This window comes from Carcharhinus amblyrhynchos, chromosome 1 (assembly GCF_965287045.1).
Source record: "Carcharhinus amblyrhynchos chromosome 1, sCarAmb.v2.hapA, whole genome shotgun sequence".
NCBI classification, from domain to species: Eukaryota; Metazoa; Chordata; class Chondrichthyes; order Carcharhiniformes; family Carcharhinidae; genus Carcharhinus; species Carcharhinus amblyrhynchos.
In genome coordinates this window covers 165367994-165393567 of record NC_137324.1, presented here as the reverse complement: position 1 = coordinate 165393567, position 25574 = coordinate 165367994, and the positions used below count along the sequence as shown (strand labels likewise).

The 25574-nt window shown below is 40.5% G+C and overlaps 1 protein-coding gene across 1 annotated transcript in view; it reads right to left on the bottom strand.

The window, feature by feature from the left end:
- stx18 (syntaxin 18) overlaps nucleotides 1–25574 on the bottom strand; it is a 147017-nt gene that overhangs the window by 2135 nt on the left and 119308 nt on the right. Inside the window, exons 5-10 of the mRNA XM_080194928.1 lie at nucleotides 22703–22769; nucleotides 20313–20428; nucleotides 18978–19063; nucleotides 10283–10341; nucleotides 4403–4472; nucleotides 2826–2906 (exon numbers count right to left, since the gene is read on the bottom strand). Of these exons, the coding sequence (XP_080051054.1) occupies nucleotides 2826–2906; nucleotides 4403–4472; nucleotides 10283–10341; nucleotides 18978–19063; nucleotides 20313–20428; nucleotides 22703–22769 (479 nt within the window). The remainder of the gene's footprint in view (nucleotides 1–2825; nucleotides 2907–4402; nucleotides 4473–10282; nucleotides 10342–18977; nucleotides 19064–20312; nucleotides 20429–22702; nucleotides 22770–25574) is intronic.

The following is a 25574-nucleotide window of genomic DNA, read 5'->3' as shown; positions in this document are numbered from 1 at the left end:
GGAGAGAACAAGGCAGTTATCACCTCCAGGCCCCGTTCCTGATCTGAATGAGGCAGGCAACTTTTCTCTCTCCTTGTCCTCACCAGTGACAGAATGAATTCTCAGTGAGGCAAGTGTGGGGACGGGAGGTCCAGGTTCTCAATGTTGTTGGGAGGAGAACAGTCTTGTGCAAGGGAAGACTCCATAGCTGCAGGCAAGTCACAATCTGACTCCGTAGGGGGGGCTGGGGGTGGGGGGCGGGAGGGAGTTGGGGTGATTGTGCTGGCAGGGGGTAAAGGGGAAATTCCAGGCAAAAAAAAGCAACAGCTTGAGCCCCAAGCTTCATTCAACAAACAAGATCTGGATGAAGGCCCCATCACAGCATTAAAAATCTGAGGGCATCGAATTCTGAGAGAATGATATGAGTTTACCTAATTGCTATGTTTTATTTTTTAAAATTAACTTTAAGATGGGATAAGGTCATTGAAGCTCAATAAGGTTGCTGAACAGTGACATTCGATGGCTGCAGCCTGTAATTGCAGCCTGCACGCGCTGTTGCTTAAGTAGCAGCTGACATTGTGATAACTGATACTGTTTAAAAAAAAACATAAAATAGCGCTTCCTACAAGTAAAACTGGTAATGCAGGCTAATATTAACACCATCATGCATTTTCCCATTGAGATTGCCTTAGCCCCTAACTTATTATATCCATTTCGAAATAGATTGTTACAACTCACTCAGCAATTTCAATACATAACAGATAAGCTTAAGCAAAGTCAAGACTTAAAGCCCAAATATGTTGTTTCGGGATATTAAGCTCAGATAGTTTGAGGAGAAAAAAAAAGCATGAAGGAAGAATTAGAATCTTGGGGTGGGGCTCTGACCATTTAGTTATGTTTTGTTTTATTCTTTCACGGGACATAGGCTTCACTGGCTAGTCCAGCATCCTGAAATCGCCCTTGAGAAAGTGCTGATGAGCTACCTTCTTGAACCACCGCAGTTCATGTGGTGTAGATACACCCTCAGTGTCATTAGGGAGTGAATTCCAGGATTCTGACAGCGATACTTGAAAAACAGCACAGCTAACACTGGTATTTGATGATTTGACGTTCAAGATTTTATATATAAACATACACATTCAATGAAGTCAAACACTCACTCAGTCATACTCTAAGCTTCAAACAATCGGTAAATGAAGAAGAAAGCTGGATAGCGACTGAGAATCTGAAATGTACAACTACTATTGCCCTGTGAATGGTCTCAGTATTTTACAACCTGTTCATAGAATCGATTCAGTACAGAAGAGGCCATTCGCTCCATCGGGTTTACACCGACTCTGACAGTGTGTCTTACACATGCCCTCTCCCTGCCCTAACCCATTAACCCCGCACATTCCCATAGCTAATCCATCTAGCGTACATGTCTTGGAACACTAAGGAGCAAATTTACCATGGCCAATCCACTTAACTTCCACATCTTAGGACACTAAGGTACAATTTGGGCATGGCCAATCCACCTAATCTGTGGGAGGAAACCTTGCACTACGTTGATCTTTCTCTACACCCTAGATATGACTGCAACATTACATTCTACATTCTCTTCTTTCCTTCTCCATCAACGGTATGCTTTGTCTGTATAGCATGCAAGAAACAATACTTTTCACTGTAAGTAATACATACAACAATAATGAATCAAATCAAAGAATGTGCCATCTCCACACAGGCAGTTAACAAAGGCTGGAATTAACATGGGGTCTCTGGCGCTGTGAGGCAGCAGTGCTAACCACTGTGCCACTCCAAGTTTACACTGTTAACTTGGATTACTCCAATTTAAAAAGACAAAACAAGTCAACTGCTAACAACATAACTGTTGTCCAGAACCAATATCTGGAGCACCAGGACGGACTTTTTGGTGGGTACTTTATCTTTTCAAAATATAATGGCATTTATAGTAACAAACTAGGTTAATAAATATAATCATGTGCCTCTGCTATTTGTATTGATGACCCTCTTCCTTATCATTTTATCATTGTGAATCTTTGGAATTCTTTAACCCAGAGGATTGTTGATGCTCCATTGTTGAATACATTCCAGGCTGAGGTAAACAGGTTTTTGGTCTCAGGAAGTTAAGGCATATGGGAAGCGGGCGAGAAAATGAAACTGAAGCCCAAAATCAGCCGTAATCATAAAAATGAATTACAGTGGATGCTGGAATCTGAAATGAAAACAGAAAATGCTGGAAATCTTGGCAGGCCTGACAAAGGGTCATCCAGATTTGAAACGTTGGCTCTACTCTCTCTCTCCACAGATGCTGTCGGACCTGCTGAGATTTTCCAGCATTTTCTGTTTTTGTTTCAGCCATGATCATGTTGAGTGATGGAGCTGGCTCAATGGGCAGCATAGTCTGCTCCTGTCTCTATTATTTCATAGAATCACAAAACCCCTATAGTGCAGAAGGAGGCTATTTGGCCCATCGAGTCTGTACCACCAACAGTCCCATCCAGGCTCTCTCCTCTTAACCCCATGTATTTATCCTGCTAATCCTCCTGACTCTAAGGGGCAATTTAGCATGGCCAATCCACCTAACCCACACATCTTTGGACTGTGGGAGGAAACCGGAACACCCAGAGGAAACCCACGCAGAGACGGGAAGAATGTGCAAACTCCACAGAGAAAGTGATCCGAGGCTGGAATCGAACCCGGATCCCCGGTGCTACGAGGCAGCAGTGCTAATCAGCGTGTCATCGGGCTGCCCTGTTCTCCTTTCTCTATTTTCAGAAAATAAGTTATTCATCTTGCAGAGAAAACCGTGAAAATGACATTTGCCAAAAAACAGTACCCTTTACCTCTCTAATGTCTTCATTTCCTTCCTTAACATTCTCTGTTGTGCCCACTACGAGTTCGTGAATATTGTCAATCTCCTTTTCCTGTCAAGAAAGACAGAAATCACCATTTGCAATTGTTGAATGACAAATATAAGTCTGCTATAATCACCATTTTACTAACATATAATCAGTCAATGAAAATAAACTCCCAAACTGCTGAACAACAACGTGACAAATAGAACATTAATGCTGATACATTTGGTAGTAAAGTTACTGTGGTGATATTTTTTAATTCATTCATGGGACATGGGCCAGCATTTATTGCCCATCCATGGTTGCCCTTGTAACTGAGTGGCTTTTTTTTAGATCATTTAAGAGGGCAGTTGAGACAACCACATTGCTGTGGCTCTGGAATCACATGTAAGCCAGACCAGGAAAGGTAGGCAGATTTCCTTCCCTAAAGGACATTAATGAACCAGTTGGGTTTTTCCGACAATTGACAATGGCTTCATTGTCATCAGCAGATTCTTAAGTCCAGATATGTTTTATTGAATTCAAATTCCATCATCTGCCGTGGCGGGATTCAAACATTAGCTCAGTTTCTAGATTAATAGTCTAGCGATAATACCACTAGGCCATACTGATTATACAATAATTGTAAATACATTATTTTAGATGTGTTTCCAGACATAAAAAGGTATCATTTAGAAAGTAGTCAAGAACCAGCTGCTTTTATGGATTTGATATAATCTCGAACTGAGCAAAACTACGGTAAAACAAAATCCATTGCACAAATTCCTAAAATTGCTGAAGGCATTTTAGGTTACAAGTCATTGAAATAACACTTTAAACTGACAAGAAATGTAACAGCCAATTTTATCAATGTTAAGTTGATAAATTCACAAATATGGCAAGACACCAGAATAGAAGTGGCAATTTACTCCTGATATTAGGTCTCCACCACTCAAGAGCCTGACTTACTATGCATCGTTCAACGGCTCACTGTTCAGCTGACTATTGTTTTTTTTGGTAAAATGTGTTACTGCATTTATGTTTTGAAAGGTGCAACAAACATCATTTTCAAGTTGAATGAGAAAGTTAATCCGAAGATAGTCCAATTTCAGTTACCCTTAGTAGCTGGGAAATGAACACATCTGACAGGAACAATGCACTGTACGAGTAAAATTCGGAAGCGCTATTTGATGCTGAGCACAGTTAAATCATATATAGATATACACATAGTGAACAGAATCAGGAGTAGGCCATTCAGCCCTTCAAGCCTGTCCTGCTGTTCATTATAATCATGGCTGATCATCAAATTCAATATCCTGATTGCGCCTTCCCCCCACATCCCTTGATCCCTTTAATCCCGATATCTAATTTCTTCCTGAAATCACACACCTTTTGGCCTTAACTACTTTTTGTGGTAGTGAATTCCACAGATTCACCACTCTCTGGGATCTAATAGGCTTTAGGTAATGCAATGGAATGAAAAAATTTAATTTGATTAGCACGTTCAAAATTAGCAAATTTTACCATGTTGTGCAGAATAAATTACTTGGGTATTATGTTACACAACAACATGAAACTCAACTCACCTGTTGCAGCACTTTGTCAGTAAAAATTTCTTGAAGTCTGGATATTTCAACTACCTTTCCTTCAATTTGCCTGTTTGTATAAAACAAAACATGTCATTTTTTCCCTGAATAAAAGACAGTAACGGGAAGATCATTTTTCTTTTGTTTGACATAGGTTAAGAATTTTGGGTTGTTAATCGTTTGGAATATAGTGAGCAGATGAGGACAATATGGTATCTTTAAATAAAATGCCTCATCAGTGGCACAGTGGTTAGCACTGCTGCCTCACAGCAGCAGGAACCTGGGTTTGATTCCCGGCTTGGGTTGCTGTCTGTGCGGAGTCTGCACGTTCCCCTTGTGTCTGCATGGGTTTCCTCCGGGTGCTCCGATTTCCTCAAACAGTCCGAAAGGTGTGCTGGTTAGGTGCATTGGCTATGCTAAATTCTCCTTTAGTGTACCTGAACAGGAGTGTGACAACTAGGGGATTTTCACAGTAACTTCATTGCAGTGTTGATGTAAGCCTATTTGTGGCACTAATAAATTAACTTTAAATCTTAAACTCATCCCCAATACTGTCAATCATATTGCACCAAACTCTCCTGTCTTGGTCTCGGTGCTCATCAAGGTAAAGAATGATAAATGGATTCTGATGAATTGTCACAACTGAACCTTGAAACCACCTTCCTCCTTTATAATTGTGGTCAGCCTGCTCTACATTTTCTGTTTTTACTTCAGATTTCCAGAAATTGCTTTTTTTCCTTTCAGAGCTTTGAACAATGGAGATTGGAGATTGAGTAGTTAGTCCATTCGGGTTACTTTTCCCATTCAAACCATTCACAGGTTTTCTAAGTGCCACATTAATGGAGGTTTTACTTTGACCCCATATGTACACCACAATTTCCTTGTGATTATTTGTTCCTGGCTGAGGTTGGTTAAGCCACAATGTCTAGTTGTCCTCACGTTAGTAGTGGTGACTTTCCTTGACTGTTGCAGTTCTTGTCATGATGGTTTTCCTATTATAACACTTTATTTTTTATTCATTCACTTTATGGGATGTGGGCACTGCTGGTTGGACCCAGCATTTAATGCCCATCGCTAATTGCCCTTCATTTCAGATCAGAAAGCATTTGAAAGTCGACCACAGTGGTGGACTCCAGGGATCTGGAGTCACATGTAGGCCAGATTGCGTAAGGACAGCAGATTTCCTTCCCTAACGTACATTAGTGAACCAGATGGGATTTTACCACAATCGACAATAGCTTCATGGTCATCATTGGACTTCTAATTTCAGAATTTTACTGAATTCAAATTTCATTATCCGCCATGGTGAGATTTGAACCTGGGTCCCCAGAACATCACCCTGGGTCTCTGAATTACTAGTACGATGATAACACCACTATGCCTCTGCCTCCCCTATATCTCAGAAGCACTTCATTTGTTTTATATGTTCCTGAGATCTGGGAAGGTGCTATGTAAATTTTAGCATTTTTTTAAGCTAGGACTTCCAGAATGGATTGAAGTTGCACAAACTTGTTTCATATGAAAAGATTTGCCTCACGCCTGCCTTGGCTAGAATCAAACGCATGTTCCGGGGGTACACCAAGTACTTTCTCAGTGTACCAACACCTAATGATGCTTCTTTCCTATCACATTCCTAGACCTCTTGCTCTAGTTGCCATTTTGCATCTTAGTGAGGTCTGTTCTATGGTTGTTAATAATTAAATTTTATTCATCCAGGATCAGCGCAGCAGCAAATAACTTTTAAAATTCTGCTCACGTTTAATACACTGCCAATAATACACGGGAACTGAGAAAACAAACATCACAAACAAAGCCTCAGGTCAGATCTAAAGGCATGGTCTCGAAAATAATCACTTGCAAGCTGTACAAAAATGCTGCCAGTGCATGCACACTGAGACTTCCAGCCCAACACACGGCCCAAAGCCTTTTATCCTAGATTATATTATGTCGCCTCTGACCCCTAAAGAGTGCCTAAATTTAAAACAGCTGTTTTTTTTTCCCTTTTTAGGTAGGGAGAAGAATATAAAGTAAATAACTAAAATAGCTCTCTGCAAGAAAGCACAAGAGACAAAGAAGATTGGAAGGAGTCTGAAGTGATACTGGCTACCTCGAACACACAAGAATTTGGAATGAAAGAGGTCAAAGGTCTGCAAGCCCACAAATTTTGCCTCATCTACAATATCAAGAATTCCATAGCACTTATTTATTCTCCTGAGGGAGGTAACTGAGAATATGCTGTTGGAATTTCTGTGAAATGTCTTCTGGACCCCCAAGGAAATGTTGTAAAACTCTTAGTTATTAGGCCAATATTAAAATATAACCAGTTTCATCCTGCAGGCCCATCTACAGTTTCTGTGGCGCAGGTTTCATTTTGTGTAGGGCATCGTTTGATCTTCTGATTCTATGCACATTTTTCTGACTGTTAATCTTCAGCAGATACTGATTGAGGTTCTTGTGAATGGAACTGGTGAACACCAGTGTCGCTGCTTTTACTACGAGTATACTTCAAAGACACACGACTCAGGGGAGCTATTCATCTAATCTCTGGTCTCATTTGAAATGTATTAATTTGTCTAAGTATCTTCACTCCTCCTTTAGTCAGGCCTAAATTCACAATCCGTTGGAAATGGGGTAAAATAGTTAGTGTGATCTGATGGCAGGCTCATGTACCTGGACTTTGAAACCACAATCAAGTGGTCCTCATGGCTACATAACCTGAAACAAGTGAACAGGCAGCACTACTTGTGCTCTGCATTGGCAGTACGGCAGGGCCCAGGGCATCAATTAAAAGAAATCAGTGCTTTGTAATTGGGGTGGGGCAGGGGGTGCATTGCGACTGCCACCAGCTTTGTTTGAAACACCATTTAAATGACAGGAGAAAAGTTATCAGGAGAGTCTCTGGCTTTCAGTTGCACCTTCCAGATGCTGATGGAAGAGGTTGGTGGGAGCAGAGGCCTCATTTTTTGACCTATCAGCATGAAAATATCCCAGCCAGCTGCCTGGCAAAAGTGGGCAGCAGTTGCAGAGCAGGGTACTGCCAGAAGTAATGTTCCCAAAGATCTAGAAGCACTGCACAAAAAAGTTCAATGATCTGAAAAAGCTTGTTAAGCTGTGACTCCTAACTTCTCACAACACTGCACCACTGTCAGCCTGTAAACTTGGCACTGGCGAGCCTTCTTTCTCTGCTCACTACTTTCCTCCAGTCACTGCAGCATCCTTTCACTCCACCTCATTCTGCAGCTAGAACATCTGCTACTGTCCTCAATGCCATTTACCTCGCCTTATACCAGAGTCACCTTTCTACACACCAGCAACACTACTCCAAAATACACACCCTCCTAACCGGCAAAGAATGACAGGGAGCAGATGGCCACAAATAGAGGTCAATCATCCATACACATCATGTCCACTCTGTAAGAGACTGTCATGTACATTTTAGTCAGGAGGAGGTGGGGTTGTGCCTCAGGAGCCTGGCTTCTTTCTGCAGGGATCTCACCAAAACCTCATCCTACACAATATGCACAACAAAGACCGCAGCTTTCAACAGATACATCTCTTTTTAAGTTTAAATTTATTTATTAGGGTCCCAAATGGGCTTACATTAACACTGCAATGAAGTTACTGTGAAAATCCCCCTAGTCACCACACTCCAGCACCTGTTCGGGTACACTGAAGGAGAATTTAGCATGGCCAATACACCTAACCAGCACGTCTTTTGGATTGTGGAAGAAACCGGAGCATCCGGAGGAAACCCACATAGACTCAGGGAGGACGTGCAGACTCTGTACAATGACCCAATCTGGGAAATGAACCAAGGAGCCCTGATGTTGTGAGGCAGTGGTGTTAATCACTGTGGCTGGAAAATCATCAGAACTAACCCTTCAACTTTGATGGAGGGTCATCCAGACTCAAAACGTTGGCTCTATTCTCTCTCCACAGATGCTGTCAGACTTGCTGCGATTTTCCAGCATTTTCTGTTTTTGTTTCAGGTTCCAGCATCTGCAGCATTTTGCTTTTATCACATTTGTATATATATATATTATTTTACTATGAGTTATTGGTGATATTCATGGCACGAAGAGATCAAAGGTAAAAATGGTGCCTAAATCTTAATGAGTCACTTTACAACAGCTGGAACTGTGAAGTGATGACAAGGCTCTGCATCATTATATATGGATGTATTTAAAATAACAAGGCAAATTTAAATCTATAAAAAAAGGCCAATGCCCAGGAAGCACGTTAGCAGAGGGTAACCTCACTTGCTACCCTTGATACAGAGAGAGGAGATGAAAACTTTTAGTATTTAGCCTAAAGACGAGAACTATTGGCTGTAAGCCACAGACTTCCAAGAGCATTGGATAGCCTGCCAATAATCTGCAGAATGGCAGACAGCATCAAGCCCACCTCCGATTTATGTGGGGTCTAAATGCACATTATCTAGATTATGCTGTTAACTATGAAGTGATTTGGTTAGCAGCATGAACACTGAATGATCTGAACAAGAGTCATATTGGACACAAAACGCTAACTCTGTTTCTCTTGGCTCAGAAGCTGCCAGACCTGCTGAGTTAATCCAGCATTTTTGTTTTCATTACAGCTGGGGTTTCTATTCTGATGAGTCCTGTGCATTAAAAACACTTGTCACACTCATTTTCTTTGAATACTTTATTAGCTATAAAATATTTGATTTTGATTTTGGGTCCAAAATCACCCAGCATGGATACCTCAGGGCTCCTCACTGATGGGTCAGCAGCTTTCCTGTGCTATTGCTTTGGCCACTGGGGTGCATCTTGCAGTGAGAACGCAACACAGTCAATAGGACTTTGGACAACGATATTTTTTTGTTGCTGATATTCAGTTGCAGAAATGGTCAAATGAAGTGTTTTAGTAAAGTGAGCATTTTTTTCTTAAATTTATTTTGTTTTTGATATTAGGGTCATAGAGGTTTACAGCACGGGAATAGGCTCTTCAGCCAAACTTGTCCATGCCACCCAGTTTTTACCCCTAAGCTAGTTCCAACTGCTTGCATTTGGCCCATATCCCTCTATACCCATCTTACCCAAGTAACTGTCTAAATGCTTCTTAAAAATCAAAATTGTATCCGCCTCTACTACTGCCTCTGGCAACTGGTTCAAGACACACCACCCTCTGAATGAAAAATATTGCTCCTCTGGACCCTTTTGTAACTCACTATTCTTAATTATACAAGGATAACACCCATCAAATTTATGAGGACACTCAACTGGCAGTTGTGAAGATTGGGTTAGGTGGATATTGGGGCCATTGACACATTTATGAGGGGAAGGAGCATTCATCAGAGTGTCTCATCAACAGTACGTTGCCTGAGAACTTTGGCGGTGCTTGGTCTCTCTCTACAGTCTCAGCTTCCTGTCCCTTTCTGCTCCTCCTCAATGTTCTCCTGTGTCTAGAAACCTTGCCCCCTTCTGAGAGTAAAGTTGTACTATTCACACTTCATCCTATCCATTTTCATGAGTCATTGCTTTTAGGGAAAGAGTGAAAACCATAGGGAAGGAATGTAAAGGTGGCTCTGCTAACTGGATGCCCATCCACAAAATTACCAAATTAGTACAGCTGGTGACATTATCGTAAGTCGTGAATCGTTAACAAATATGTTCCTGAGGAAATTCCACGAGGAAAGAACTAAGACAGGGAAGAGTGTCGTGTGTTTATCAGTGCAATTACTCAACTGGAGTGAAAGTGATTCATAAATCTGGAAAAAAAACATTTGCTTTCCCTCCACTTCCAATGATTTTCACAAAGAATTTACAGAAACATTAGCAATATTAACGTTGACATTGGATTTGAATTGTTTCCTTTTTATGTTTTTCTGTCAAGGCTGCGACATTAATATAAAATTACCTCACTTCATCCACCAGGCTATTCATCTCACTGACAAGGCGCTGATTTTCCTGTTCAAACTGTCAGGAATAAAATACAGTATTAGTTATTATACAAAGTTAAGAGACACGAATATTCCTAAAATTAAACATTTCAGGTTCATTTATAACCACTTTCATAATTCAAATAAAAATAGAAAACAAACAAATCAACTTGTCAGCAAAGACAGCTTTCACACACAAAGGTTTTTTGTTTGTTGCCAATGCTCACTATAGAATGATGTCTGGGTCTTCCAGCCTCTTTCTTTCACAGTAATAAGCTTTCAGCATACATAGCAAATTAGGAAATTGAGACTAGGGCTGCACAAAATACATGAAGAGCCAGTATAAATCCAAATTTTTTTTTTATTCATTCATGGAACATGGGTGTCACTGGCTGGCCAGCATTTATTGTCCATCCCTAGTTGCTCTTCGAGGGCGGTTGAGAGTCAATCACATTGCTCTGGCTCTGGGGTCACATGAAGGCCAGGCCAGGTAATGTCCTTCTCTGAAGGACACCAGTGAACCAGATAGGTTTTTCTGACAATGGTTTCATGATCATCAGTAGCTTCCTAAATCTAGAATTTTTTTTATTGAATTCAAATTCCACCATCTTTTGAACCCAGGCCTCCAGAATATTAACTGGGTTTCTGGACTAATGGTCTGGCAATAATTCCACTGAGCCATCGCCTCCCCCAACGTCCTCCCAATCACTAATGCCCTACCCCTTCCAATTGTTCATGTATTAATATTTTCCTATTCATGCACACTTAGAGAAAAATTGCAATCGTCAAATTTCGGATACGTTCAAGACGCACGAATCACAAGGTTCAAGTAAATTGATAGTTATACGTTATTCAATGTGAAGAAAATTGAATGGAATACTTTACAGGCATGCTGAAACAGTCTGACAACTAGTGTGATCTCTACCTTTTAGCATCATCTTCTATCAATATTACCAGCGCAATTCATAACATCAATCCCATTTTTCTTACCATTGGAGGGAAAAAAATCTTGCTAAAGCACAAAAATATTTAATATTTAATAAATAATATGGACAAAAATAGGCTCTAATATGCTGCTCACCCACATAACTGAAAAGGGCTGGAAAGTTTCTTTGCATGAATATGCAAAGATGCACTTGTTAGATTAGCTATACTTTGCTAAGAAACCAATAAAGTCAACACAATGATATTTAATGTTCACAATTGCAGTAGAATGGGACCAGGTTCTGCTGCCTTTTGATACCTAAAGACTTGTACAGTGAATTCCCTAGATATTGCTGCAACTTGAGAACTGAAATTGGAAATTGCGAGAATCCATGTTATGTTTAAAAATCTCTTTTGGGGAATATTGTGTTATTCTGTGAAGAAGACTGTGTGTCTGTGCAAATTACTTAACTAAGCTGGAAAAAGATTACTAGGGACAGGTTGTCTGGGAGATTTAAGACATAAAAAGATAGAGATGAGAGGTTTTTTGCATTTGTAATGAGATATTATGGTAGGTTTGGACAAGTAAATAATTTGGATGTAACATTTGCATTTTGAGATAAGTTGAAAGTTCATTTGAACATCAAACCAAAGTAAGAGATGACAAGAAACATTTTTTGCATCCTACAGGAGTTTCTTGGGTAAACAGAAGAGGTTTTATTAGAGTTTACTGATACAGAAGCAGAGATAAAATAGAAACACACAGAAGATTTTATATTTGGAAGGATTTGTGTTTCAAAGAACAATGGAACCTGATATGAAAGAGGGAAAGGGATATTTTAGAATTACTGTGGAGAGCTTAGACGTTGGCTGTGTGACGAAGATTCCCTGAAAACTGCCCTGGGATGGGAGAAGGTATAACGTTTGAATCAGCCACCTAGTCAAGCCAGAAAAATTTAGGCTGAAAAAAGCAGTCTACTTCTGAAGTCCTCGCTTTCCACAGTAGTCTGCAAGTATTTGAAAGTTACGTGCTATTGCTTTATTAAATCATAGGTAATATTACTGGATTAAACAGCTACAAGGGAGTGTTGCCTGGAAGGCGTTTACTTGTGGATCTGCCCAAGTAGGGAGTCTTTTAAGGAGAATGCTTTGTAAGACTAATTTTAACTGCGTAATTATAATTTTGTGTGTTTAAATTTTCTTTCCTTCTTGCCAGTGAACCTTTTACTTTTAATTTTGAAAATCTCAAAACTGTTATTGGCCTTCTTTCTGCTAAGATCAGTACATTTACTTCTCATTCTCGGAATATGAAAAAGGATATGGACCGTACGCCAAATTTCTATCGGGATTTGATTTGCACAGCAATTAACGTCTGCTGTGGTCATAACAAAATGTAAAATTTATGCAGCATTTTTTCAAAGGCCACATTCTCAGAAGACCTTAAAATGCAGCACAAGTTAATACAACTAGATTATATTCCTGGGATGAGAGAGAAAAGCAAACAAATTAACTAAATAAGATTCAATGTTATTACTTCATCATTCAATATCATTCCAGCTTATTCCCATGGAATATTTTGGCTTCATCCTTCAAGATACAGAATGCTTGAATTAGTTTGAAAATTACATACAAGTGGTTTTGAAAAATATCTGCTTGTTTCTAAACAAAATCATACCCATAGTTGCATATACAGTTGCCAACAATGTTTGACACATTTTTGGAGGTTGTATTACGTGAACTTTCACCTACAACCATTCCATTCCTTCACTCCTGACACTGGCTGTCACAAAGGGCAGCCCTCACGCACACAAGCTTCCCACCACAATCCCAAAATGAACTGACTCCTAATTTTTGACTGGATGATTCTTGACTATGAATCAAACATCCCTTTTCTCTAATCATCAACACATGACACAGTTATTTCATTTCAACTGCATAAAACGGATGGAACAGGCTTAATAAGTCAAAAAGGTAATCCAGAGGTTTTGGAACTGGACCACTAACCCAGTGCGGATTCAAATCTCCTTATGGCAAATAGTGAAATTGATTTCAAGACGTTATTAAACTGGAGAGGGTGCAGAAGAGATTTACAAGGATGTTGCCAGGACTCATTCTTTCTGGTTGTATCACAGCTTGGTATGGCTCCTGCTCTGCCCAAGACAGCAAGTAACTACAAAAGGTCGTGAATGTAGCCCAATCTAACACGCAAACCAGCCTCCCAACCGTTGATTTATCTACACTTCCTGTCGCCTTGGCAAAGCAGCCAGCATAATTAAGGACCCCTTGCATCCTGGACATTCTCTTTTCCACCTTCTTCCATCGGGAAAAAGATACAAAAGTCTGAAGTCATGTACCAACCCACTGAAGAACAGCTTTTTCCCTGCTGCTGTCAGACTTTTGAATGGACTTACCTTGTATCAAGGTGATCTTTCTCTACACCCTAGCTATGGCTGTACATTCTGCACTCTCTCATTTCCTTCTCTATGAACAGTATGCTTTATCTGCATAGCACACAAGAAACAATACTTTTCACTGCATGTTTATACATGCGACAATAATAAATCAAATCAAATCAAGCGACAGGCTAGGACTTTTCTCTTTGGAGCGCAGGAGGCTGAGGGGTGATCTTATCGAGGTGTATAAGACCATGAGAGGCATGGGGATAGGGTGAATGCACTCAGTCTTTCTCACAGGGTTGGGGAATTGAGAACTAGAGGGTATAGATTTAAATTAAGAGGGGTAGGAATTAATGGGAACCTGAGGATCAACTTTTTTTTTTACACAGAAGATGGTACTTATCTGGCATGAGCTACCGGAGGAAGTGGTTGAGGCAGGGACATTGAGAACATTTAAAAAGCATTTGGACACATACATGGATAGGAAAGGTTTAGAGGGATATGGGCCAAATGCAGGCAAATGGGCTTAGCTTAGATGGGCTTTTTGGTCAGCGTGGACCAGTTTGGGCCGAAGGGCCAGTCTCAGTGCCATAGATTCTACGATTTCATAACTAATAAATGAAAGTGTTCAAAAAAAATGAATGTAACTTTTTTTTTAAGGCCCCTCTTTTTTTCCTTCCCAGGTTGCTTGCACTGGTGTTGAGGAGAGAGAGGCCTTCAACTCCTGGAAATGTTAGCTTATGCCCGGAGAGCTGGCATACCCTGCTTCATTCAGTGCAGCAAAGAAACTGTGAACATCTTATATCATTCAAATAAAATCAGAGTGAAATTTAGTAACTTTGGAATGCACAAATCAGGTTTACGGCTAGTTAACAACTGCTGCCTAAGCTCAGTAAAGACAACATTGATAGCTATTATTTTAACCCAACTATCATGTTTTCTCCACTGTTATTTTACTTTTATGTTCTTCTTTTAATTGTACTCTCAGAATTTATAGTATTGAAATAGATGCTGGTTTGATGCCAATTTCTTTTTCCTTATTCATTCATGTGTTATGGGCATTGCTGGCTGAGCCAGCATTTATTTCCCATCCCTAATTACCTTTGAATTATGTGGCTTGCTAGATCATTTTGGAAAGCAGTTGAAAGTCAACCACGTTGCTGTGGCTCTGGAGTCACATGTAGGCCAGACCAGGTAAGGATGGCAGATTTCCTTCCCGAAAGGACAATGGTGAACCAGATGGGTTTTTTCCAATAATCAACAATGGTTTCATGGTCAACAGTAGATTCTTAATTCCAGATGTGTCTTTTTTTATTGAATTCAAATTCCCACCATCTGCCTCAGCGGGATTTAAACCCGGTTCCTCAGAACATTAGCTGAGTTTCTGGACTAATAGTCTGGTGATAATACAACTAGGCCATTGTCTCCCCTGTTCCACGCAAGCCTCCTTAATTCCACTGTAATTCTTTTCTTCTCTATCAGCATATCCCTCTACCTTTCTTCTCCCTCATGTGTTTTTCTATCACGTATCTACGAACATACGAACTAGGAGCTGGAGGAGGTCATTCAGCCCACTCCACCTTTCAATAAGATCCTGGCTGATCTGCTTGTAACTTCAACCCCACATTCCTGCCTATCTCAGATAATCTTTTACCCCTTTTTTAATCAAGGATCTATCAAGCTTTGCCTTAAAAATATTTCCAGATTCTGCTTCCCCACACCGCCTTTCGAGGAAGAGAGCTACTGAGACCCATGACCCCGAGAAAAAATATTTCTCTACATCTTTGTCTCAAATGAGTGACCCCTTATAAACAGTGACCCCTGGTTCCAGAGGAAACATCCGCTCCACGTCCACCCTGTCAATATCCCACAGGATTTTCTCTTCCTTTTCTACACTCTAGTGCACACAAACCTAACCTTTTGAACCTCTCCTCATAAGACAACCTGTCCATTCCTGGTATTAGTCTAGTAAACATTCTCTGAACTGCTTCTAATGCATTTGCATCTTTCCTTAAAAAAGGAGACCAAAACTGTACAAAGCACTTCCATGGTGGCCTCAACAATGCCCTGCACTACTGAAACATAACTTCCCTACTTTTGCAATAAATTCACCTCATAATAAATTATAATATTCTATTAGCTTTTCTAATGCTATCTGCCTCAGCTATTCTATGTGGTAGCAAATTTCTCTTTCTAATCACTCCCTAGGTAAAGAAGTTTCTCTTAAATTCTTTAATGGATTTATGAGTGGCCAACTTAAATTTATGTTTCTTAGTTATGAAGTCCTCCACACGTGGAAACATCTCTTTATATCTACCTACCAAATGCCTTCATAACTTTACAAAACGCTAATAAGTCATTCTCCCAGCCTTCTCTTTTCTAGAGAAAAGAGCCTCTGCAGCCTGCTTTGTAGATCTGGTAACAGTCTGCGCAACTATTATAACTCCATAGCCTGTTTAGTAGATCTGGTATAAGTCTGCATAACTATTATAACTTTGCAGATTACTAGCAACAGTACTTATGTATAAAGCTGCATGGTGGCACAGTGGTTAGCACTGCTGCCTCACAGTGCCAGGGACCCCGGTTCGATTTCAATGCCTGCATGGAGTTTGCACATTCTCCTCATTCTGCATGGGTTGCCTCTGGATGCTTCGATTTCCTCCCACGGCCCAAAGATGCGTGGATTAGATGGATTGGCCATGATAAATTGTTCTGTAGTGTCGGGGGATTAGCTAGGGTAAATGCATGAGGGTTATGGGAATAGGGCCTGGGTTGGATTATGGTCAGTGCGGACGCAATGGGCTGAATGGCACTGTAGGATTCTATGATTCTATAATGTAATCGGAACCTTCACTGCCCCACACCCAATCCAACTGACAAAGACCACAAACTGTGACCCTTTATGCATGGAAGTCAACATCAAACGTATTATCCATCAAAATATTCCCCCTGTTGGCTAATGTTCACATCTATGTTATTTTCTTCTCCCTCATAACAGTTTCTATTGTGCTCTCCCACTGTAGTGGCATTTAAATGTCAACCCTTGACTCTTGCTTTCAGTCCTAATCCTCAATGTTGAGTTTAATATTCCTTATCCTCAAAACTGTCTTCAGATTTTAAATTGGTAGTAGCAGCTTAACCTGAAGTCAGGAGATGAGAGAAAGTTGCTACTTTAAATATCTCAATACTGGAGGAGCATACTGAAGCATGAACTGATAAGGAATTCACAGATTTTGGAAACTTAATTCACGAGACAAGATGCTAACTAAGTGAGACCATTTCCAGCATGTTAAATTATTCCTATAATTTGACCCCAATTAGTGACATACACTTTCAGTTTTATACCTGAGCATATTGAGTAAACGCAAACATTAGTGTCAGTGTTGACTCGCCAGTACCTTTGAGTCAATACGTGATGAATTTAAGTCCCAGTCTAGGAACTTGAATACACATTGCACGTGGAATCACAGAATCCCTACGCTGCAGACGGCAGCCATTTGCCCATCGAGTCTGCACTGATAACAATCCCACCCAGGCCCTATGCTCATAACCCCACATATTTGCCCCACTAACCTACGCATCATGGGACACTAAGGGGTAGTTTGCATGGCCACCCACATATCTTTGGGTTGTGGGAGGAAACCAGAGCACCCAGAGGAAACCTACACAGACATGGGGAGAAAGTGCAAACTCCACACACACACTGATCCAAGCCAGGAATCGAACCCAGGTTTCTGGAGCTGTGAGGCAGCTGTGCTAATCACTGTGCCACTCTGCCGTCCTATAGCTAAGCCAATGCTTCCTGTTGCACTGAGGGAAAGTTGCATACTAAATATGGCCCAGAAGATGAAACACTGAATTGAGCAGTGATTTTCACTCTCAGGTAAAAGATTGTACGGCTCTATTTGAACAAGGGCAACCTGGCATTTTTGTGAATACTCAATTAACACTATGAAGTGCTTTATTTGCTTATTTGCTATGTTGCCCTATATTGGAGAAGTATCTGCACTTCAGAAGTATTCTTGGCTGACAAATGTTTTTCAATGTCTGGATGTTATGAAAGGTGATACATAAATGCATTTTCTTTTGTTCATTATTTCAGCTGCTAGGACTTCCAAAGAGTACTTTGATTTACTTCATTTCACTATTTGAAATCCTACTCAAAAGATGCATTTCTGAACCAACTAATCCAATTCTCACTACCTGCAAAAGGAACTTTCATTACGATATACCCTATACTGTAGCTCTCCTTACACAAATTCATTAATTCCCCCTTTTTATGAAGTCTCACAACACTAGGTTAAATCCAACAGGTTTATTTGGAATCACAAACTTTGGGAGTGACTCCAGTGTCTCCACTCACCTGAAGGAGCAGCGCCCCGAAAGCTCATGATTCCAAATAAACCTGTTGGACTTTAACCCGGTGTCGTGAGACTTCTTACTGTGCCCACCCCAGTCCACATCATGGCTCCCTCTCTTTACGGCTGCCATAAAGAGGATGTTTAAAGGGAAAAGGAGCAGGTAAGTTTCACTGGGAAGTGGTTTATGGCTGGGTGGATGGGGAGGAGGGAGGCACATTTGGACAACTGCTGTATAAATCCCATTGTGGGAACTTCCCGGAGGGATCACCTGGCACATCATTGCAGTACCCTCACTCCCAAATGTGATGCTGGGGAATCAGGGAGTTGTAGTTCATGACAATGTAAAACAGACAAATACAAAGTCAAAATACTGTGGACTTTGGAAATCTGAAACGTAAGCAGAAAATACTGAATATGCTCAGCAGGTCCGGCAGCATCTGTGGAGAGAGAAGTAGACTAAGTTGTCCAGGACTCACCAAAGGTCTTCAGCTGGATCATTGCCCTGTCCTCAAAAGCTGTCTGAGCTGCTGAGTATATCCAACATTTGCTGTTTTCACAAGAATAAAGTATCATTGGCTATTCTACATTCTCCCTCAGTGTATCAAAACAGGCACCGGAGTGTGGTGACTAGGGGATTTTCACAGTAACTTAATTGCAGTGTTAATGTAAGCCTACTTGTGACACTAATAAATAAACTCTGAACTTTATGACAGCTCAGAATCAAAGAAAGAGTTGGCTGAAAGGATGTGTGACAGCTAAATTGCTTTGGAAGAATGAGGACCATAAGTCAGTACCAAAACTCCTCATTACTGAAGTCACGGAAAGAGAAAAAAGATACCGTGGTACAAATTACAACCTACTGCCTAAAAAGAAATCATCTGGGATCTTTCTGGGATCAGAGACTACAGCTGAAGTCATTCGAAAACAAACATCTGGTGAACAAGTTTAGGGCTTTGTTCAAGTACTTAATTATGCTTAAGAACAGAATTTACCATTTGAATTTCTTCCGGTGAAAGCTCATCTTCTTTTGATTCCTCCCAAGGATCCAAATTATCCTGTACCTCTGAAAAAGTTTTATCTGTGAAAAGTAATTTTAACATTGACGCTGTACAATTTTATCACAAATGTACTTAAATGAACCATAAAGGAATTGAAGTGGAACTTGGGTGAGCATGAAGAGACAACAAACAGAAGAATATGGTACTAACCATAGAACTGTCCCACGTGTCGCCCTAAGTCAGACTGAGATGAAATAAGCTTATGTAGAGCGTAAACATCAATACTGGCCTGTCCTCTGAATATCATGTCCCCATGCTATAAAGTCTATGTAACTCTATATAATCTATGTAACAGGCATTACACTTAAATTTCCCAAATCTGCCTCGCAAGCAAACTGAATTGCGAGAAAGCTTATTTTGTCAGTGTTATCTACATTAGCTAAAATAAATTTGTCCACTTCCAACGTTACTTTGCTAACTTCAAGGAGATCAAAGTTACAGAAGGAAAATATGCCTCAGCCAAACAGACGAATCAGTTCAATTCACCCACACGGTCTCTTTTTCAGGTTTTAAGTACCTTCTTCCCAAACATCTCAGACCTGAATTAAAATTATTAAAATTCTCCGATTAATCGTAGGAATGAGAGATCTTAGCTGTACAAGTGTAAAGCCGAATTCACATTTTGTATAGATCATTACCATCTTTCACTGATTTGTGAAAAAGTAGACAACTAGAGCACTTCTTCTCTCTAATTTCGCAACATATTACTGCATAGTATTTCACAAAATCTTTAAATTCCCTACATCATGTAAATAATTAAGATACTATTTATAATTCTACTAGTTTTAGCTACATTCCATTGGTAAATTTAGTCTTCTGGTGCTTCAAACTTCTATCATCTGCTTGCGTTCATTTTCTACCAGTTACTATTAATACCCGGTGGTCTTATGGTACGATAGGTAGCATTCTTGCCTCTGAGTCAGAAACTCTGGGTTCGCGTCCCACCCCAGGGCTTGATGGTCAAAGAAGGTATGTTCATAACATGGCCAAACAGGACATGTGTCAGCCTGCAAAATACGCCAATGGCAGGTGGTAAGAGAGGGAGGCTCATTGGTCAGCCATGCTTGATGCAGAGTGGCACACCCCAAACTAAATGCCTTTTCCAGAAAAAATCATGCTATTGGAACAGAAGAAAAATCTGAGTTGTACACCACTAAGTGTGGAAAAAGAAACAATGACTATTAATACATTTTCATTGCTTCGGAAAATAACAAAGCCTTTCTTTCGTCGCAAACACTGCATGAATTCACTATATTTACTGTTACAAACCATTGCTTTCATCTTTTAAGGCAAGCTCCTCTGAATTTTCGGGCTTGATGGAAGGAATACGCTCCGAAGATGATACTAATGTTCTGTTGCTATATTGTTCAGGTTCGAGTCTTGACCTATGAAAAATAGATCTGTCAGAATCGTGTGCAAACAGCTTAGATGTACCTAACCCTAAATTTCCTGATTTACAAGATCATAGCTTTCTTCAAAGCAAAAATAACATTATCATAAATATATACAATTTATCTCAGTCAATCATGCTAGCTTTCATATTCCTGTACCTCAGAGGCCATCTTCACTGCTTACGTTATAAATGATATTTGAAAAGCAATTATTAACGATCTGTACAGCTCTGCTAGAAATAACTGGAGCAAATGAGCCATCTGTGCAGTTGCGTACATTTTAATTTAATTTATTATTTCATCTAGTGTGTTTCTTCTGTTCATATTCTATTTCTGTACTATATTTCAATTCCATTCCCTGCTTCAGCAGATTTCTCGACTTACTTTTCAGCTGTCACTTTCATTTGCTCTCTCTGTTACACATGAAATGTTCACTCTCTCCATTTCTTATGGTCATGCAATCCTCTTGCTTGCCTGAATATCCTGGTTCAGTTTGTTATATAAATGCTGCCGTACTGAGTTAAATATTTAGTTGAAATTAGATCTTAACCACAAGTGACTGCTATAAAACTTACTAAGCAATCTGTGGAAATCATGGGAATACTTTAGGCCATGGCCTCAAATGGACCATCTTGTATGTTAACCAAATTCAGGCAAAGCAAAAATATCAAAGTATCAGGAACAATTAACATCCCTTCTGTTTTCTGTTTAAAACGATGTGAAAAGGCAAGAAAACAGACAGAGAGTAGAGAATCGCTTTACAGTAATTACAGAAACTCTCAGAGCAGCAAACCACTACTAACTATTCACCCAAGCGATATTAACATGGCCATATAATGGCATTTCATATTTGTTCTCAATGTGGAACCAAATGAACTGAACACCCATGGGCACAATTACAACAGTTCCATCTGCACTGAAATTGGTCCAGTTGAGCTATGATATCTTCAAGTGCAGCATAATTTCTAATGAAAACACTATGACAAATTGGTCTCAGTGGTCTGTTTGCAATGGAGATATCATAAACGAGTTAGTCTTAAATTTTCTGTAATTTTGATTCTTCTTATTGAAGTTCTTTGCTGAATTACAGCAAAGTGCTGTGATTTTTAAAAATAAAACTGCAGGGAGGGTAAGGAGGCAGGGCCCTAAATAAGCTGGAATCAGGATTGAACCCATGCTGCTTGCATTAATTTGATAGCTGTCTAACCAACTGAGCTAGCTAGCCTGGGGATGGGTTGGTGGTCCATCCACTGGCACACCTCTGAGAGCTGGAGATGGGCTGGTTTGGGTTTTTTAAAATTTTCACATCTCATGCAATACAAACGCATCCATGATTTTGGGGAGGGGGAAGGGGTGGGGTATTTAAAATTCCTGTAATCACTATTATAAATGGCGCACAACCTCAGCATGGAGTTTAAGTGCAAATTGGGTGCTCTGCACAGATAATGACTTGCTGGTCAAGAAAGAAAAGAAATGGTTCAGTGGCGAACTATTTGCTCTCCAAATTTTCCCTGACTCGTTCCCTTTCTCACTCATTCCCGCACTCCCTTATTGTGTGTGGAGTAACATTTAATTTGGGCTGGAATTTTCCAGCCCTGCCGTAGTGGGAGACCCTGTGGCGGACGTGACAGGCCATTCAAACATCCAATGACTTCAGCAGGACTGAAAGATCCTAGCTGGCAGGAGGGGCCAGGAAATTCCGGCCTGTGCCTCAGTTCAATGTTCAACCAACAGATTGACAGAAAGGAATTGTCAAATATGAATTCTCTGACAGAAGCTGTATTAAATACAGAGCTTTCGCAGAACATTCTGTTCACACCATTACAGCTGATGATAACCACACTTTTAGCAGTGAATAATTAATGGAAAACCAAAAATAATGACTGAACTGAGAAAATATAACAGTGCTGTACTCTCAGGAGGGTCAATTTCAGTCAATCGGGTGAATCCTCCCATTCTGCCTGCCACAGGAATCGTAGTGGGTGAGGGGCAGTCGATAGAAAAAGTCCCAAACCAAAAGAGAAAATGCTGGAAAATCTCAGCAGGTCTGGCAGCATCTGTAAGGAGAGAAAGGAGCTGATGTTTCGAGTCCAGATCATCCTTTGTCAAAGTTAAAAGGCATAGATAACCAAATAGAAAAGTCTGTTAATCTCGGGCGGGACACTCCGGTTTCGTGGCGAGTGCAGCTGGAAAATCCCACCCACTACACTGCTTCACAAATTGCAGGCTGTCCTTTAAAATTGAGCTTTGTTATTTTACTGTACTCACAATCTTTTCTTGTCCACTACCCGTTTGACTCGAATTGCTCTTTGTTCAGAGTACACTTTACAGACATCTGCCAAATTACAAAGATGAGATATATTAAACCTGAACAAAAAGGTAATTATTTTACATAACACGTTTTTGGGGGTAAATTTGCAACCCCTAGCAACATACGCATTTTATTATTGAGGAAGGATTGTGTGTACTGCTTCAGGAAGTACACACAACTCAAAGAATGGACACTAAAATTGGGGAAATATGATTTTGTTTGTTGCGGATTTAAAAAGAACTATTTCCCAATCCAAAGCAAATCAGCTGTGTCAGATTGAGAGATGGGCTTGACAGGTAGACAGATCGCCATCAACACTCCTCTGCAGTCAACCACCAGGATGCTCTGTATGTGGAAATAGCTCAGGGAGACTGCTGGACTCCAAAGATTTTACTCCTCATAGGAGTAAATCCCTCCATAATTCCAATAATCAAAAGCTAGGTTCACCAGATGGTGAATAGAACAAGATTCAATTTCGTTCATTTATTCTTCTGTCAAAATTAAAATTTCACTGTAAAATCTTTGCATTGAAGGACACATGTAAAGTGAAGGTTCACTAGTTTGATACCGGAGATGAGGGGGTTAGCCTATGAGGAGAGATTGAATAGACTGGGTCTGTACTCGGAGTTTAGAAGGCTGAGGGGGGATCTTATAGAGACATACAAGATAACGAAGGGAATAGATAGGGTAGAGGTAGAGAGATTCTTCCCGCTTAGAAAGGATAGCAGAACTAGAGGGCACAGCCTCAAAATAAGGGGGGGTGGGGGTGCAGTTTAGATCGGAGTTGAGGAGGAACTTCTTCACTCAAAGGGTGGCGAGTCTCTGGAATTCTCTGCCCATTGAAGTGGTGGAGGCTACCTCGCTGAATATATTTAAGTCATGGGTAGATAGGTTTTTGATAGACAAGGGAATTAAGGGTTATGGGGAGAAAGTGGGAAAGTGGAACTGATCCACTTCAGATCAGCCATGATCTTGTTGAATGGTGGGGCAGGCTCGAAGGGCTAGATGGCCTACTCCTGCTCCTATTGCTTATGTTCTTTAAATTAGGATTTGTGTTCATCACAAATCATTTGCTCTTTCCCAAAGTGTTGGCTGACTTTTCTTTCTGATCAGTTCAGCACTGGGGAGGGGTGGGGGAAGAAATAGTGTGTGTTCATCTGAGTTTCAAGTTTGGAAAATATTATGTCTCCATTCATAGTATCCCTACAGTGCATTCAGCCCATCAAATCTGCACCAAACACAATCCCATCTAGGCACTATCGCTTTAGCCTCACATATCTACCCTGCTAGCCCCCCTGACACTAAGGAACAACTTAGCATGGCCAATCAACCAAACATACACATCTTTGGGCTGAGAGGGAAAACTGGAGCACCCAGAGGAAACCCACACAGACATGGGGAGAACATGCAAACTCCAGGTCCAGGTTAAACCCAGGTCCCTGGTGCTGTGAGGCAGCAGTGCTAACCACTGTGCCATTGTGCTGCCCAACAAAGAGGCACTTTGCTTCTCCAACCTGGGGTCAATGATTTCAAAATGTAATTCCTTATCATTGACTAGGGTTCAATGGTTATGCCAGTCTTAAGTAAAAAGAAAGTTAAAGTCATCATTGCACACTGTGAATTATTGGATGGGGGATGATTAGAGCTGCAGCGTTTCGGGGCGTTAAGCCCCGCCCACAAGCTTCTGCAGTGTGATTCAGAATTGCTGATTTTTTTCAGGCAGACTGCGTATGGGGGCTCCTGAGAACGGCCTAAAAGTTGGATCTGAAACATTCCCAGATTCAAGTCCACCCAACACTTAGAATCAAAATGGTATAACTGGGCCCCAGAAAGCTCCATTCTATCTGGGCAAATTGTTTCATTTGCGGCAAAGGATTGGAGTAGTTCCATTACACTACTGAACTATATTCAATATATCACATTGAATCTGGCCCTACATGAAACTCCAATACGGACACCATTTGTGTCAACTCATTTAAGGGGTAAAATTTTGGTTAATATTTCATAATTATTGCTGAAGACGGAAATGAGAGCTAATAGGATCCATGCTGGCTGGTGAAGCCAAAACCAAAGCGCAGCTTTTCTTAAAACATTGAGATGTTATTGACTTGTTCAGTCTCAAAGTTCTCCTCCCACTCAACCCAGTGTCTCAGCTATCCCTATTTATATCTGCACAAAGATATAATACCTATCACTTGTTTCTCTTAACCTGAATAACGTAATTGACAGGATATTAACAATGGGTTTGCAGCACACACGCAAGCATTTGTCTTTCTGCAGTGATTCGATTTTAACTATTTTTAGAAGTGCTTGGGAGAGTATGGAACAATGGAGTAATTTCAGCAAAACGACAGCAGTTGAATCCAAGCATTATAGAATCCAGCAAGGCATTTTCTGGATCCTGGGGCTTTCCCAGATGACAGGTTTTGGGAAAAGTAGTGAATGATTCACTGAAGAGTGCTCAACCTCCTGCTGAATGCCTTAGAATTCCAAGGGTGGACTGCAAGACACATGAGACTGCCAATTTTCAAAGAACTTCAGCAGAACTGAAAGCAAGTGTGCAACAGTTCTTCGTGGTTCGTTCATTTAAGGGTGTGTGAGAAGAGCTGTCATGCCTTGTTTAAAAAGATTTATATTCAAAGGAAAACATTTCAGTCCTTCCCAATAGCTAGAAACAGGCAATTTCCTCCTTGGAAATGAGAGATGATGCAATCGCAGGGGTTACATATATCAAAATCCTTTGTTCTGGGTCAATTTCAAAGAGTACCTGCGTAGATCTAAGGGAGTATATTCCTAAGATAACAGGACTGAGACACATCTGGAAGCTCC